Source organism: Canis lupus, chromosome 4 (assembly GCF_011100685.1).
Source record: "Canis lupus familiaris isolate Mischka breed German Shepherd chromosome 4, alternate assembly UU_Cfam_GSD_1.0, whole genome shotgun sequence".
Lineage (NCBI taxonomy): Eukaryota > Metazoa > Chordata > Mammalia > Carnivora > Canidae > Canis > Canis lupus.
In genome coordinates, this window is record NC_049225.1 from 14,688,775 (window position 1) to 14,706,337 (window position 17,563).

Below are 17,563 nucleotides of genomic sequence, written 5' to 3' on the forward strand. Positions count from 1 at the left end.
AGAGAAGTTGGTTGTTCCCTGGAAGCAATTAGAGATGCTTAAAATTCAAATTTATGATCCATACGAGAAACTTAAGTTTCAACTACTTTTCTTAGATTCAAAGACTTTCTCTTTGCTCACCCTCTCTCCTCTTACCCATATGTATTAAAAGAAAAAAATCAGTTCATTTCTCAGCTTACAAAGTTTTTAAGAAACATGAGAATGTGTAAGTTTCTTTCAGTGGGAAGCACATAACATTTATGAAGTATTTCTTTTGGGATTACATCACAGTTTTATTTAATTTTTAGGACAAAAGTTAAATTCAATATTTGTGTATAAGCCAAGGGAAAATGTACCATAAACATAGGAATTTGGGGGTGAGTCAGAGTTCCAAGAATCCCAGATTACTTAGACCATTTATATAGAGACAGGCTAACCATTAGTCACCTAGTTCTCACTTTTTACTTTTGCAATTAACTGCACCTAAAAATTAGCTTTCACCGGAGTAAGTGGTCAGACAGGCAGAGTGGGCTTTGGCAACTGGCATTAAAAATGGCTATCAGAATCACTACCCAATTTGGGGAACACTTTCTAATCATATTACAAGTAGATCTTCTAAATTATTTTTCAACTAGGCAGCTAGCAGTGAAAAACCACTGAAGTGAGTTATTGAAGATTCTCTTGTCACCAAAAAGCACATTGTCTTCATGCATAAGGTTGAACCACTCAAATAGTATCTCAGAGGAGCTTTGTTGAACATTTCTCATTTGCCCTACAACCACAAATAATGTTTTGTTCTTCCCTGACCACTTCTTGCAGGATGAAGTCATTGCTGTTTCTGAAAAGGTAATCGTGAAGCTTGAAGACCTGGTCAAGTGGGTACACTCTGATTTCTCCAAGTGGAGATGTGGCCTCCAGGCTGGGGCCGTGAAGACCACGGCCTTGGGGAGGAATGGACAGAAGGAAGCTTTGCTGAAGTATAGGCAGTCAACACTCAACAGTGGACTCAACTTCAAAGACGTTCTCAAGGAAAAGGCTGACCTTGGTAAATATAATTTGTACTTCCAAATCTCATGTGTGGGTGTAGACAGTAGTAACCTACTTTTTTTTTTTTTCTGGTTGTAGGCCTTTCTGGAAACCCTGTCATATATATAATTTTATATAGACATAAAATTTATTTGACTTCAGAGGGTCTTGGGAATATGTATGGATGGATTGTTGGGGTATGTAAGGGATGGATGCTGGCTGCCGGATTGCAGGGCCTTCTCCTGGTGGGACCCTGAGCCAGGAACCAGGTGATACAACACATGGCCTTAGGCAGCTCCCATTTGGTGTCAAGGCAGAAGACTTAATTAGGGCACCTGAGATTGAATTAATGAAGAGTTTAAATATTTGTTCTGAGGAGATAGTATGACATCTCTTAACACCATGTCAGGATTTCATGTGTTTGTTTACCAAGGCTGGGTGGGAAGCAGAGCGAGGAAGAGAGATGAGTTACTTAGTGTGGAGCAATGTCAAATTGTTTCGCCTCCTAGTCTCAGTTTCCCCATCTGGAAAAGATGGGGACTTTACTGCGTCACTGAAATTTAAGATATAAAGGGTTTAGTTTACCACAGTGATGACTGGCGTATACAAGGGGCTTCCTGATGAATTCTTTTGCTTTTTCTTAACACGTTCTTCTCCAGAGGCTTTCTGTGGCCATTTCTTTTATCCTCTCCCGTCTATTTGTATCTCCCTGTGGTGCTCACTGACTTACTCTCCTAGCGTTGCTTAACACCAAAGTTGTTGACCTCTGAGTTAGACTAGTTATTTCCTCTTTAGGCAAAGAGGAACTTCACTTTTAACATATTAAGGCATCTTTTTCTTTCATTCTAGCACAATGCTGATTTTCATAGCCCTATTTTATGCCTTAATGTGACAACTTCCTGTTTTCTTTAGCCTAGGATTTAACTATTACAACAAACCCAGACTCTTTACTTAATTGGCATAAAGAGACTGCATAACAGCAGTAACTGTCTTTCCTGTGATTCTGATTTGTGATGAGCTGTACTGTGCATTGGGAATCATATTAATATTTTCTTGCAATTTGAGTCAACGACTAACAGTTTCCTGTCATCTTTTGGTAAATGTCAGGCGGTAATATTTTGGACATGGCAGCCTGACTTTTGAAGAAAATTATTAATCTGGTGTTTTATTTTAAAGCCCCCAATTTTTTTTTTTTTTACTAAATTTCCTATATATGCTGTTATATTCCCCAATTTCATGAACACACAATGACTAGTCTCTTGATGTGTGATAATGCTGGATAATACATGTGTTGTATTACTTTTCTAATGTTTGCTCTAAGTTGTATTGCTATTGTCTTATGTTCTCCCTAACATTTAAACATTTCTTTTGTTTGTTTGATTTTTTTTTTTAGTTATGGAATATACTGTTACTAATAAAAAACTAAACAGGAAACCCACGGGGGACAAAAGGATGTGTAGATGGTTAAGCTTGATGTCACACATATAAACAAGAGTATTTATAGCAGACTTGTTTTCTGTTTAAAATTGATAGTTTATTAATGAATCTGAAAAGAAACTCAATCTCTTAATTCTAGCAAAAGATTTAGAGGGTTTGATCTTACTGAATTCTAAAAAAAAGTCCATGATGTACTTTTTAATAATTAATTTCAGAAGAAATTGATTTATAGTGAATATTCAAAGTACTTAGTGGTTTTTAAACCTAGTGTTTGGTAGACTCACTAGGGGAATTTTAAAAATAATACTGATTGCTAAGTCCAGCTTCCCCAGATTGTTCATCCAGTAGGATTAAGGCAAGGCCAAGGAATGTGGCCTGAAAAAAAGACTTCCTAGGTGATTCTGAATTTTTTTTTCAGTCTCATTTGGGAAACAGCAATACAATTAGTGCTGAGAAAGGGAAAATAATCAACAGGAGATTTGATGGGGAGGCTCTCCTCTGGTGAACAAGAAACACCATGTTACTTTTTCCTTCTTTTTTTTTTTTTTAATGTAAAATACCCCTTTAAGGATAGAATTTGGGGCCTTGAAATTCTACTCAGTTGGTATGAACTGTGGGGAATTTGAGACAAATAGCTTTTGTAATTGGAATGCACACTGTGTTGTAATAATGTGGAAAGAGAAACAAAAACTTTCCTTAATGTAATGAGTTTCCATTATCTGCTTGATCTAAGGTTCACAAGCCTACATTGTTAGGATGTATATATTGGGGAGACAGGGGGTGTCACTTGCTGTACACATTCCTGTCCTAGCAACTTTCTCTTCAACCTCTTCCTTTTTGTCTGCAACATCAAAATATTTGTTGTCTGCACTTTTCTTTCTACACAGTGGTTTTCTTATCTCTCTCTCTCTGGGCCACACTGAAACCACTTCCAATACCACATTGTTAATGGAAGTTCACACACTTATTAGGTTTTTCCTTCTGTAGAACACTTCCAACTCCTCATTGTTCTTACCAAAGAAAGAAGATGAACTCTGAGATTATTTAAGACCCCCCTCTTTTTTTTTCTGGTGGAAGTAAGCAAAGAATGGAAAGATCTCACCTTTCTTGTGGCTAAAATAAAACTCCGATACGTTATGTTTTTAACCGAAGGATTTCATCACGTTAAAACATCAATAGCGACAAAATAATTAAGTTGACTCTTAGAGAAGGGATTTTACCATCTAAAAGCTAATTAAAGAACTCTTCTTGCTCAATGTTTAGGTAGAATAAGTTCCCTTTAATCCCAGTTTGTGTCACTTCCTGTCTCTCTCTGAAGAGTAAAAAAACAAGAATGTTCTCACAAATGTGTGTCTGCCAGCAAATTAATACTCCGCAAAGAGAAACTCTGCCCCAAATGGCAGCTTCCAATAACTGCTCTGATTCGAAGCACAGCTCTTTTTTTTTTTTTTAATTCTCTTCCCCTTCAAGGACAATATTTGTGGATATCATGTTTGCTTTTTACAAATCTCTGCAGTTTTCGTTTAAGATTCAAAATGACTGGTGACTAAAATGACACATCTAGATAGTGGGAAAACCAATAATCTTCAAAAACACTCCTGAGATGTGTTAGCATGCCTTCGTCCCTTTCCCTCCTCTTTGTCCTTTTCAAAGAAAGAAAGTTCAGTATGAAACCAATTCAAATTGTGACTTTACTCGGTAAGATGTTTTACCTTCTCCACAGACAGTTTCATACTGAAGTTTATAGGAAAAGGAAAAAAAGAGAGAGAAAGAGCTATGTTAAAATACAAGGGTTAAGGAATGTATAATTCATAAGCGTAATGAACACAGGAACCTGTTTTTCCAGAAGAATCGGGTTGATTAAATCATTCACTACACAAGCTTCTAGTTATTTATTTTTGTCTTTAGAATTACAGTAGTTAGCTTTTGTAATAAAGTGGACTTGATACCCATATTTGGTATGGCAGTTGGACGTCGTCAAATGAAGAATTATTTCATTTTACAAAATTTTTAGCAACGAAGGAATATAAACACTATCAGTTAAACATAGGAAACTTGCATTTTTTTATTCCTTGGGCTATAGTTTGAAAAAAATCAAATTATTTTATATAACACTGCTTCTTACAGAGTTCCTTTAAGTGAAGTATGAAAGCTGCAGTGTAAGCTTTATTGGCCTATAAATATGTCATTATAGTTGGACTACATTTATATGCTTTGGATTGTTGTTTAAGCCAAGAAAATATGTCTCTACAGGTTGACTTTTTATTGAAACCCTTTGAGGCATACAACAGAATGTATTTTAGGCCAAGGTTATTAAAACAGCATTTTCATTTTTTTGCAGCAGACTCATTGTCAATTATGCTGCCACAAACTGTCTGTGGATGGGCAGTTATGAATGGTTTCATCTCCAAATGTGTCTCTAGAAAAAAGAAAGAAAAGATAGAGCGTCTGAGCTGAAACTGAGAAAAGAGACCAAAGGATGTGGGTGTGGGTACAGCTGAATTTAATGATGGGGGTTCCCTTGGTTCAATTTCTGTTTCTAAAGGCCCATCAAATTGAGAAAGTGTGGCTTCCCCTGTCCCTTCTGTTGCCCGGATTTTGTTATACTTTGGGGAATAGACAACATGGTGGTGTTGAAAGAACAGTAAGGAGAAGGTCGGGAGAATCTTGGCTCTTCCTGTTCTGGAGATCTGTCACTTCCTCGAAGAGTCACTGTATGCTTATACCTTTAGCTGTAATTGTGTAAAGTAGCTGTAATAGTATGTACCCTGCGTTATCTCACTGGGTTTTTGAGAAGATCAACTGAGGAATAATTAGTGTCAATGGAATCATTTGTGATACTGAAGTCCTAGTATTATGACTGTGTTATTATCAGAAGGAAGATTTATATGAGAGGGAGCTATGCAGTATGATATTAGTTTATTTGTTCATTTTGAGCTTCCCTAATCACACGGTCTAGTGTTGAGGGCATGGTATACCCTTATTATTATGTGCCTCAAAAGAAGGCCGATACTATTATTAAAATCCTTCTGATCTTTGCATACACACACACACACACACCACTCACACTGTAAAATGATATTTTATATGTACCCTATTACATATTTATATGTTTCCTTACATATAGATATGTATATTTTTATGTTGTATAACTTTTTTCCTCTCAAAAATTTTGTCAAAATAAGCTGGCTCATAAGTGGCCAGTAATGTCAATGACTTCTCAAGTATTTTTAGTTAGAAATTGACTATAGTCTTTGCTTGGAAATTCTGGAGGCCTTGTATTTCAAACGGTTATTTCAGATCACTTTGGAGTTTGATATGTCAAGCTGCTTCCTGGCGTGTGGATATGGGTAGGATTCTTACTCTGCAGACAAAAACTGCTTAAAGGGCTCCAATAGGAAGCATGCTAAGGTGCTGATAGTTTATCAGGGAGGGTTTTTCACTTGGTACATCAAGTGAACTTACTAGGATTGAAGACATGCTTCTTATTAGGACAGTCCTTTCCTTTCTTCCTTCTTTCTTCCTTCCTAGATATAAACTTTCTATGTATATGAAACAGTCTTGTGAGCTTATTTGGTATTTATATTTAACTTCTGTTGCCATGTTAGCTGTACTGTTTTCCTTAAGGTAGAAATTTCCAGAGTTTCTTAGATGATATGTTGTTGAATTATTCTGTTCATGAATATCACAAGGAATCCCTATAGAAGGGCCTCTTCACTAAAACCAATCTGGCCTTTATAGAATCGTTGAGTTCAACATAGAAATCAATTACATATGGAGCTTATCAAAAATTTGTAAGGGTACTTTCTAAAGGATTTTCTCACAAGGCCCTATGACAGTATTGTTGTGTGAACCACAGATTCTTTTAAAAAGTTCATCGTGGCACCATTAACACCGGAGAAGCCTGCTATCCAGGGACTAACATGGCTGTGTCTTCAGGAGGTTGCTTCGTGCCACTGTAAATTGACAGCCCAAAGGACCTCTGAACAGGAGTATGTTCATATTTCCAAGAGTCTGTGTCCAAGACATCTAAAGCTTTCGAATAACTTTTCTAAGCATCTGGGAACAGATCAGGAAGGTTATTTATTTTCATTTTAAAGTCAGAATTCAGCTTGCCCATGTAATCAAACAGTTGAACATTGTCCTGAAATAATGGTAGAATGTGTGTGTAAGAACTGTCTTGAAAAAATGACAATCGTGTATTTTGTCTGCACTCAGCCATCTTGGCTGTTCCTGCTGGAAAGGAAGTCTGCAAAATCTAAGTATGTGTGAGCCAGTCGGCAGCTGGTCATGGATATTGCTGTCTGGATACTCGTATTGCCATCACTCATGATGGCTCATTCCAAGTTAAGCTCCTCTCGTTTGGAATTTCTGTTGATTGCGGATCTTCTAGTGTTTTCTAGAGTAATGAATGCTTTTTAGAATTCTAGATTCCTATCTTCATTTGATCATGGGCTGAAGATGGATAGTCAACAGAAGAGAAGTTTGTAGAATTTAGGAGTTTATTCTTTTAGAATGGAGATGTCAGGGCAGAAGTAGGAAGAAAAAAGTGAAATTGGAAGTTTTGGTGTTATTTTTAGTATTCAGGTTACCAGTATTCACCTCTTGGCTACAATGTGTGCACAAGGTAGGAAACTCATGCTTTTTTCAAGCTCTTCAGAGAGTTGTGAAGCTGGACGTTGGTCCAGTTGATGTTTCTCATCCCCTTTCATTGAACTAGTCCTTAGTGCTATTTCTATTTGCCTAAACAATCCCCATTTTTTCGATTCTTCCCCGGGATGTGGTTCTAAAAATCCCTCACCATCCTGGTTACTCATCTTAGGATCTACTTTGGGTGTTCTTTTATACCTGCTTACCCATTTATGTTTTATGAGCTCATCTGTGCTGAGAAACCTAGACCCAAACAGCTTCCAGTGGAAGAGGGACTGTGATACACATCCATCTGGCTTGGCAGCCTCCAGGTAGATCATGACACTGACTAAAGTATGGCACTCTTCTTCTCTACAGCTGTATGGCCTGGATTTCTAATTCTCAGAGCACAAAGGGGAAAACATGTTAATTCAGCGACTACTGAATTTTAGTTACTTGGTTTTTTGTTTTTGTTTTTAAACAGTAGCATTAAATGTAGACTATTATCTAATGAAAATTATTGTCCATTAAGATGGTGGGAGTCTCTGTGGCTCAATCCCAGTGCTGTGTTCTTTTGGCTTCTGCAGTTCTGTTGTTGTGTACTCTAGCATTTAAGGTGACACTTGCCTCAGCTGGTTTTTGCTTCATTAAAGGTCCACAGTTGAATACCAGCTTGGTGTCCAGCTTCTTTAACCTGCTCCGATCAAATAAGAGAAAGACTAACAAGTATTCCCTAAATTATCATATGTGTTAGTTTAATGCATTAGCATCCTCCTGGACTCTTAACTATTCTGGTTTTGTTTTCATTTTCTGTTTTTCTGGTATTTTGTCTTTAGTCGGGTATTCTGTGGCCATTTCTATGATAAAAGGACCACCATGGAGAAAGCAATCAACCTTTTTAATTTTGTTTTAGCTTCATTAATGAGAAATGTTAATTTCACAATCTGATGGGAAGATAACCAAAGATGAAAGAAATTCAGCTGCGGTCTGAGTCCTTTGCTCTCTCTGTCTCTCTGTCTCTCTGTCTCTCTCTCTCTCTACACACACACACACACACACACACACACACACACACACACATATAAATATATATACACTACCTTTAGTTCTTGGTTACATACCTGGTCTACTGGAAAGAGTCTTTTGGCAGCCTTAGCTTCTTGCAAGCTCATAAATTTCTGGTATCATAGATAGATTGATGAACTTGGACCAATAATTCTATTTGCATTTGGTGATAGGAGTGCGACATTGACTCTGTACCTCAAATGTGCTTTAAAAATAAGGTTTGATTCAACAGCTCCCCTTCCAGTTGGAGATGCAAAATGCTTTTCTCCTATTATTGTGACTCTAAAATGTTTTTGTTTGCTTTCCACCTCTCATCCCTTGAGCCACTGCATGGTTACTGACTGTGGGCCATTATTACAGCTGTTATCACAATGGTATCACCTTGGAACACAAAGGACATACATCGTACATGTGAATTGATGTGACTTTTCCAGAGGGTTTTGTGAGCAGATATTTGATTTGGGCATTTAGGCTTAATTCTCTTTAGTGTTGACGCTGATTCTTCCAAACAGCTCGTTTATCTTTTAGAGTACTTCAAATGTGAGGTTTTATTGCAAAACATTAATTTTCCTAAATGTCAAAGATTCACTCCCCTTGTCTCCTCCAGCATTATGTGTGTAAGTCTGTAGTTTGTACAGGTCACTGCAGAGAAAAGCCGAGTTTTGGACTTTTACCCCATTTTAATAAATGTATTTATTTAGGACAGACTGAAGTAATGGTAGGTTTTCAAAGCCTTTCCGAAGTGCTTCATGCACAGTAGGGGCTGAGCAAATAGTCCTGCCATTTCAGGATTTCTTGATTGCCTTGCCCCGTGAGTACTCCGTTAGTGTGCTGGGATGAAGTGGCAGTGCTTCATTCTTCCCCGAAATCCCAGAGCCATGCCTTGCCTCGAACTTTCCTCATTTGGACCTCTCCACTTGCTTTCTAAATTTTTATAATTTCTAACATTTTTATCCCGTGGACCCTTTTAAAATATTGCCTTTCAGCCTGTAGCCGCCCCCCGCCCTTCCCCCCCCGCCCCGCCTTGCTTTCTTGGATAACCTCATGCCTACCGGATAAAGTACGAATGTTGTAGGCAAGCTTCCAGTGAACTGTTTACCCCATCCTCTATTTCTTTTCTTTTTTATGAAATAACTTTCATTGTTGTGGTTTTTTATTACCAATGCTATCCATGTCCATATTACAAAATGTAGGCATTGCAAACAAAAAGCAGAAAAATGGAAGTTGCTTCTTTCCCTCCCATTCAGAAGTAAGTGCTTTTGGCGCTTTGATATATCTATGTGCCAATGTATCTAATATGTGGATAGACAGGAATTCATATGCATAAACTCTTTCCCCATAAAAATGAAATCTAATGTTTGCCTCCCCCATTGAAATCTATACAGATGTTTTTTGTATGGCAGTGCCTCCTGTCCTAAAATGCTCTACACTGTTTCTTTGCACCTGCCTAACGTTTCAATATAGAGGTATTTCTATTGTTGGACATTTGGGCTGCTTCTGTTTTCCTAAAACTCTATGAAGTTCTGGGAGCTCTGCATGTTTCCAAGACTATTTCCTTATATATCTATAAAGGTGGAATTGCCAGCTCAGAGTGGACACGGAATGTTAAGACCGCCTATCTCTCTACCTTATCTCCTACCCTTTATGTACACCTTCTTTAGTCTAACTCGTCTGACTGCTTGGTCTTCTTTCTCGTTAACAACATGGACCTACCCTCCTGCTCCTCAGTCTCTGCAGTGCATTTTGAGTGGCTCATGCCTTCACTCATTCTTGAAATGCCCCTTCCAGGACTCTTTACCTGTAGAAATGCTGTTTTCTTTAAGACCAAGTTAAGCACCTGAAGCCCTCGTGAGCCATGCAGCTCATAGGATTTTCCCTGCTTTTGGAGCTCTTAATCACATTGAGTGTCTCTACCATCTACTGAGCACCTTACTCTGTAACTAGCAATATAATTCAGTATCTTTTTCTTCTGTGTTTGTCTTATCTTCCCCGTAACGGTCTTAGGTCTATCATGTAGGCACTCTAACTTCAAAGTTACACCTACTAGGTTGAGTAAACATGTCACTTTTATGGTCAACCTCTGAAAACCTCTGGAGTTCTCTGCTCTGAACCAAACTAGAATCCTTCCGTACTTTCAGTGGTTGACTTGACTTCTTGTCCAGCACTTCCTAGGATGATACACTCTAGTGGAGGGGCTGTCTCATCAGTACCTGGTAGGAGAAGCAACCTGCTTGGGGCGGGGGAATGCCATTTTTAACTATTTTGGCTTAATTTGTAGTCAGCCATCTATAGACTTATTCTGAGAAACTCATTAAGAGGGATTTTGAACATGCTCGAAGCTAGCCTTCCAGCCTGAGGATTTTTGGTAGTGTTGTAGGGGTTTGTTGTGTGTAGACATTTTACGTATTAATACTGGCACTTATTAATTCGTCCCTTCCTCAAGGGAATCTTTTACATGTTTCAGGATTATAGCAGTTACAAAAATGTGCAGGGAAATAAACAAATCCAGACTGGACTTGCTCTGCTTTATCTTTTTTATTATCGGCTTGTTCGTAATCTGTCTTTTTTTTAGGTGACAGGTTATTAAGGAGATGGTTTTAGCATGACATCTAATGTTTCGTATTCTAGGCAATTGCGCTGTTTTAATCCTCGTCTCCCTTAAAATGGTTACTTGCTAATCATGATGGAGGATATTCTCCACCTTCCAACTACCCATTCTACTTCTTTGGTTCACAAAGAAGGTATTCTGTTAGGCCCTACAAAAACAATGCTTCATGCGTGGCCTATTCACTCAATAAGAAATAAAACATTGTTTTCATAGCAGTGCTGATAATAAGGCAGATTTCAAAGCATGATGAAACGTATACTTTTCTAGCAGAGAAAAACCTATAGTTACCTGGCTAATTACCCATCACGTGACACTTGTGTGTAAATATAGGCTTCTCACATTTGTAGCTTCTGTACAGGTTTCTTTTTTCTTTTTCTTTTTTTTTTAATTGAGAACACTTAGTTGACATTGTTTTGTATTAATATTTTCAATCAAAGATTTAGAATGAGGAAACAGAAGCTGCCATTTTAGGGTGTCTTCTTTTTTACCCTAAATCTTTGGTACACTAAAGGTGCACTAAACCTTTGCAGCCTAGACTTTAAAATAAGACAGGCCTGGATTCAAATTTTTGCTCCGTAAGCTCTATGACCTTAAAAAAATCATAATTCTGCTTTGATTGCTTATCTTTGAACCAGAGTTAACAATACCTGTCTCACGGGACTGGGGATGATTAAATTCAGTCACGCGTGAGGAATCATCAAGCACACAGTGGGAGCATTTAGTCAAGAACATTTTTTTCCCCCTTTCTTTTTTCCTTTAAGTAAACCCAGGGCAGCCCGGGTGGCTTAGCGGTTTAGTGCCGCCTTCAGCCCGGGGCAGGATCCTGGAGACCCAGGATTGAGTCCCACATTGGGTTCCCTGCGTGGAGCCTGCTTCTCCCTCTGCCTGTGTCTCTGCTTCTCTCTCTATGTCTCTCATGAATAAATAAAAATCTTAAAAAAAAAGAAAAGTGAACCCTACAAAATGCTGTTTCCCCCCAGAAAGTCAGTTAGACAATTGCAACATAAAAATATACCAAGATAATAGATAATCATAGTACCTGACTTCATTGAAGTTCATTCATAAACATTGGAGTAGCTATTCTAAGGCACAGAAGTTAATTCAGGGTTAAATAAGTCATGATCTCAGTTTTCTAGGGGTTAAGGGTTATTTTGAAGTGCTTTTAATGTGATATTTTAAAATTTAATTCTGTCAGAATTTACCTAAGTGTGTATTGTCCTGCAAACACAAAAGTAAAGGCAAATGGCCTGCCTCTGATCACCCTTAGATCATAATTAACAGCTGATCCTTCGTTGGTTAGAAAATTTGATGCCAGGAATTCAAATGTACGTTGGGATATCACAAGTGAAACACATGAAATACTGGCCTCATCTGGTGCTTCTCTGGCTGTTCATAAAAAAGAATATATATCTCATTAATAATTTTTATATTGGTTACATGTTGAAATAATGATTTTGATATGTTGGGTTAAATAAAATATATTATTGCAATTGATTTTACCTTTTCCTTTACATTTTTTATGGATACTAGAAAATTTTAAATTATGTGGTTCACATTATATTTATATTGGACAGTGCTGATCTAGAGAGATTTGAAGAACTATGATGGTTAGCCAAACTTGAAGTAGGATCACTGTTTGTATGCACCGAGTGCTTAAGAAGGCTAGGCACTGTATTTGCCATGGAAAGAAGATGAAGATGGCTGTGAACTGGCTGTTCTTATGGTATATTAGGTGTATATAGGTAGGCGTATGGTGTTTGTGTGTTTGTGGAATGGTTCAACCTGGAAATCTGTTTGTCCTTGAGGTGCCTAATTATTCTAAAAGAAACCAAACCACATTGTGAAGTGGTTTTGTGTGTTTTCTCTTGGAGGTCATGAGCAAGAATTTTCAATATACATCATGACAGCCTGCATTATGCTAAGGTATCAAACATCTCCAAAATCTCAGTGGCTTAACACAACAGAGGCTTAATTTTTGTTTATACACAGTTCATCATGGCATACAGGACTCTACAAGACAAATTTTCCCTCTGTGATGGCTCCGCCTTGGTGGTTCATGCTTATAGGAAGGGGAACAGGGAGGTAAAGAGCTGAGTACTAGAGTTCAAATGTTTACACTCAGTAGTAACATGAAGTAACACACATCACTTCTACTCACATCTCACTTCTTGTTCAGATTAATTCCATGGTCATGGCTTACTTCATGGAGGTTAGGATATATAAACCTACAGCATTCTTGGAAGAAAAGGAAAATTGATGTTGGATATACATTTGTAATGTCTCACACGTGCCCTTGGGATATTGATCAGTTTCATAGAATAATAAAATCTCAGGGTTGATAATTTAGTTACAAGTTTCTAGTTATGACATCTTTCCTGCACTTACTACTTCTTAAATGTCTTCTGCTGAAATCTTGATTAGTTGACCTTTTACTGTTTTCAATGATTGTGAACTCATTATCTTATAAGGCAGTTCTAGCTCATCTTTGATCCATCCCTGTGTTAGAAATGATGACTTATTGATGACTTAAGTTTGAAATGTATGGTTTATAGTACAAACTACTGTATTAATGGTATAGTCTTGTTACTAATTCTTGTAACAGCCATGTGAAACCAAATTTTCCTTTTCCTTGATGGTGTTTCAGATATTTGAAAAGAGCTGTCCCCAGCTTCACACTTTCATTCCCTAGGTCAAACACCGACAGCCTCAATCGCACATCCCACATGAAGCATGGCTTCTAATTCTTTCCCCTTACTGGTAGTCCTCATCTAAAGGAATCTCAGCTGTCCCTGCCACTCTGAGTGTAACTATATTTGTCTCTACTTAAAGAAAAGATGGAACTGTAACTCCTTAATTTTTTTATACAATACTTGCAAAAATTTAAACCATTTTCCCCTTAATTTCACTTTTTTATGATACATATAAAACTTCAAACCATTCAGAAGTAAAAGTCCTTCTCTTCCTTTCCAATGCCACTCCTTCTTTAGGACTTACACATTACTAATAATTGGTGGTTACTCTTCCAGTTATGTGTGTGTGTGTGTGTGTGTGTGTGTGTGTGTGTGTAAGTTGTTCTGCTTTAAAAATAGGATCTTACTGCGTACACTATCTTGCAACTTGCTTTTATCAGCTACTGAAGTAGCTAGAACTGTGTTGTCTAGTATGGTAGCCACTAACTGTGTTGTCTAGTATGGTAACCAGGAACAGCTACAGAGCTCTTGAAATATCGCTACTGCAGAAGAGAAACTGAGTTTGTAATTTTAATTAATTCCAGTTTTAAAAAATATTTGTGTGTGTGTGTGAAACGTAGCTTTATTGTTTTGGTAGGGCTCCATATCACTTTGCTGAATGTTTAGCATGCAAATTGCATGTACTATAAGTATAAAATACCAGATTTCAAAAACTTACCATAAAAAAGAATATATATCTCATTAATAATTTTTATATTGGTTACATGTTGAAATAATGATTTTGATATGTTGGGTTAAATAAAATATATTATTGCAATTGATTTTACCTTTTCCTTTACATTTTTATGGATACTAGAAAATTTTAAATTATGTGGTTCACATTATATTTATATTGGACAGTGCTGATCTAGAGAGATTTGAAGAACTGTGATGGTTAGCCAAACTTGAAGTAGGATCACTGTTTGTATGCACCGAGTGCTTAAGAAGGCTAGGCACTGTATTTGCCATGGAAAGAAGATGAAGATGGAAGAGACCCAGTCTCAGGAATTCATAGTGTAGTGGGGCAGACAGACACAGCTACGTTGTGACATGGAGATTAGCCAGTACATGGATGAAGGTGTAAGCAATGTACACCAGAAGCACAGAAGTTTCCTAGGTACATGTCTTGCAATGCGAGCCAATTTGAAAATGCTTAAAGGGTGGGGATTAGGATTGTTGAGTAAGTGAGATTCCCATCCCATGTGATTCCTCTGTTCTACCAGTATATTACTAGAAATGGAGAATCTCATGGTCATCTCTGGCTTAGATCTTTCTGAATGGCCTAACTCATCTCACTAAGAACTTGGGTTTTGCTCAGATTTGGCTTTCCAGGTAGAATTCCTGTGTTTGATGTTAAATGCTGACCTTTCATTGTCTCTGATAAACACATTGTGGTTCATATCAAGCTTGTCTTGTTAGCAGAAGAAATATGCGTATTATCTGTTCCTTGTTGAAATTCCTAATATTTTGTCAAAGCTTTAGCACTTCTGCCCAGAAAGTGTTCTGAGATGTTGAAGGGAAGATAATTAAGCTGAGGGCTCTTTCTTGATTTATTTGGGTTTATAGAGTTCCATTTGTTTCATAACTAGGAAGACTTTTATGCCTACCAATGCATTCTCTGATGATAAAAGGATATCAGTTGAAATTCAAAATGTTAAGTCTTTATCCTGTCATTGGATGTCCTTGATTCATCAAAGCAATATTTTCATGTGATATTCCTTGCTTGTATTACCTACAAGCTAAGAAAAAAGTTGGCAATTTTAGATTGCAAATGATAGAACTTTTCCATGAAAATGTCAGCTTTCTGCCTGGTTACATTATTCATAGTTGCAAATGGGGCTAGTGTGGTTAATCAAATCAATTCATATAAAACAATTTCTCCTGAAGGCAATGTTAGCTAGCGGTGGATCTCACAAAATCAGAGAATTTACCCTGGGCAGAGCTTTCTGGCTGAATGAAACTTCTGTCAAATCTGTTCTGGGAGTGAAAATAGGGATAGTATAGATCCATACTGCAGATAGCCAGTTCATGTTTGGCAGCCCATGTGGCAGCCCATGTACTGATGATCATCTGCTTTCTCCCCGCCTCCCCCCTCAAAAAAAACCTATAGCCCCTATAACTTAGGCTATAAGTCAAGTGCCTGAATGTTCTGAGGAATCATGAGTCATGGGTTTTTAACCCAGGATCAATGAATAAATTTTTGTGAAGATGCATAAAAACAACCAATGCCAAATCTTCGCAGAATTCTCTGTGCAAATACACATTGTCTTGGGAAATTATTCAGAGCATTCATTTGATTCCGAAAGAAGTATATGATGAAAAAAGGTTATGACATACTTTTTAAATGCCTGATTATCAGTTACCCCTGTCCCCAAAAAATACCCTTCAGGCACTCTGGCCAAATCTGATGTCCTGCCCTTTCCTGCTGATTCATTCACATGTTATTGGGAGGAAAAATAATTGGATTCTCCTGTCTTGATGGTGCTTAACCATTGGGGGAGAGGTGCCGTAGATGATTTTGAGAATCTAAAAAACACTATGGATCCACTGCCGAGAAAACATTTGCATCCACAAAACCGGAATGACATTTGAGGACACTCATGGATCCTGTTGTGAAATTGAACTCTTGGGTCAAGACTGGTGGTTGCTTCTCTCTGAAGAGTAGAAGATAATCATGCTAGGAAGAACAATAAGGATGATAATGTGTCCACTCACAACGCTGATGGGATTCTACTTTCAGATAGATATGGGGAGATTTCTGGTTTTTAAGTATGTGTGGCTCTCTCATCTCGTATATTTTTCTTCTATATTTTCAAATTATAAATTTTGGCAGCAGGGCTAGGCCATAGGCAATTCTTATTTTCTACTGTCTGGGTAATTTGGATCTGCTGTGTAGACATTATATCTTTATTAGTCACTTCCTCTATAGGGTGCCATAAAAAGACTTGCTACGGTGGGAAACCCTCTGCAGACTCCTTTTGATGAAGTAGAGCGCCCTTTTGTAGTGTAAATACATTTCCTATGGCTTAATTTTTATATATCAGATTTTCATAAAATTAGGCCTAAGGATTCTTTTGAAAGGCTTTTTGTCATATCGACCCAGTGGCCACTTCTAACAGCAATTTGTTTATTATGTGAATCAATCTCATGCTCAATATTCTTAATATTTATAAAATAATGACTTTTTGTCTTTTACTTAGGGAGCTCTGTATATTTGCTTATGGCTCTGCATTTGGTTTATTTCCTGGGAGTATGAGTTGAAGCCCAACATGAGAAATCTTTTCTATTTTATTCTGATCAAGACCCTACCTGCCATTTACTAGACTAAACTACTTACAGGGAAGGGAATGAAGGTCCCTCCCCAGACCCAACTTTTAATCTAAGATATTGTCTGGCATGCAGTAGGTGCTCAAAATGTACATTGTATAAATGGATGGGTAACTAGGCTTTAAATCTTTCATCTGGAGGCAGCATAATATAATTGCAGAAGTCTTGAAGACCTGGACTGGAACCCTGGATCTCCAATGAAAAAAAAGTTATAATAATCCCTACCTCTCAAGGATATTGTAGGATTTAATAATATACTAAATTTCAGGTTCTTAAGACAATGTCTGGCACAATAAAGTACTTGATAAACAGTAGCATAATTAAAGTCTTAGACCTTACATCACGATGTCCTAGACTTTAGTTATTTATAAACCAACAACACAATTTTTGTCATATTGATGACTCCCTATTTTATAATTTACTTAATATTTTTCTTTCAATTGGCTACTTTTTTTTAACCTAACTTGATTTAATAGAAAATTTTATTTCACTACTATAAATGGAAAACCTGTATCACTTGCTATATATAACAGTGAAGATAAATACAAAATTCTTTAAAAAAATTGTTTATCCATGTACCACCTAAAATTGACTTGGGTACCACTAGTGTATACCACACTTAAGTCATTTCCTTTGAGGCTTTTCTCTTGGGCAACAGCCCAGCCTGGCTTATTGATAGCAAAGAGACCTGCTCAGGCTGTGGCAAGCCTCATGTCAACAACAGGCTAGGAAGGGTTGGAACCAGTTACACTGAATTAATCTA

At 37.4% G+C, this 17,563-nt stretch overlaps 1 protein-coding gene across 1 annotated transcript in view; it reads left to right on the forward strand.

Moving 5' to 3' along the window:
- The window catches only part of ARID5B (AT-rich interaction domain 5B), a 174,232-nt gene that overhangs the window by 29,895 nt on the left and 126,774 nt on the right, over positions 1-17,563 (forward strand). The window contains exon 3 of the mRNA XM_038534033.1: positions 799-1,024. Coding sequence (XP_038389961.1) covers positions 799-1,024 — 226 coding nt within the window. The remainder of the gene's footprint in view (positions 1-798; positions 1,025-17,563) is intronic.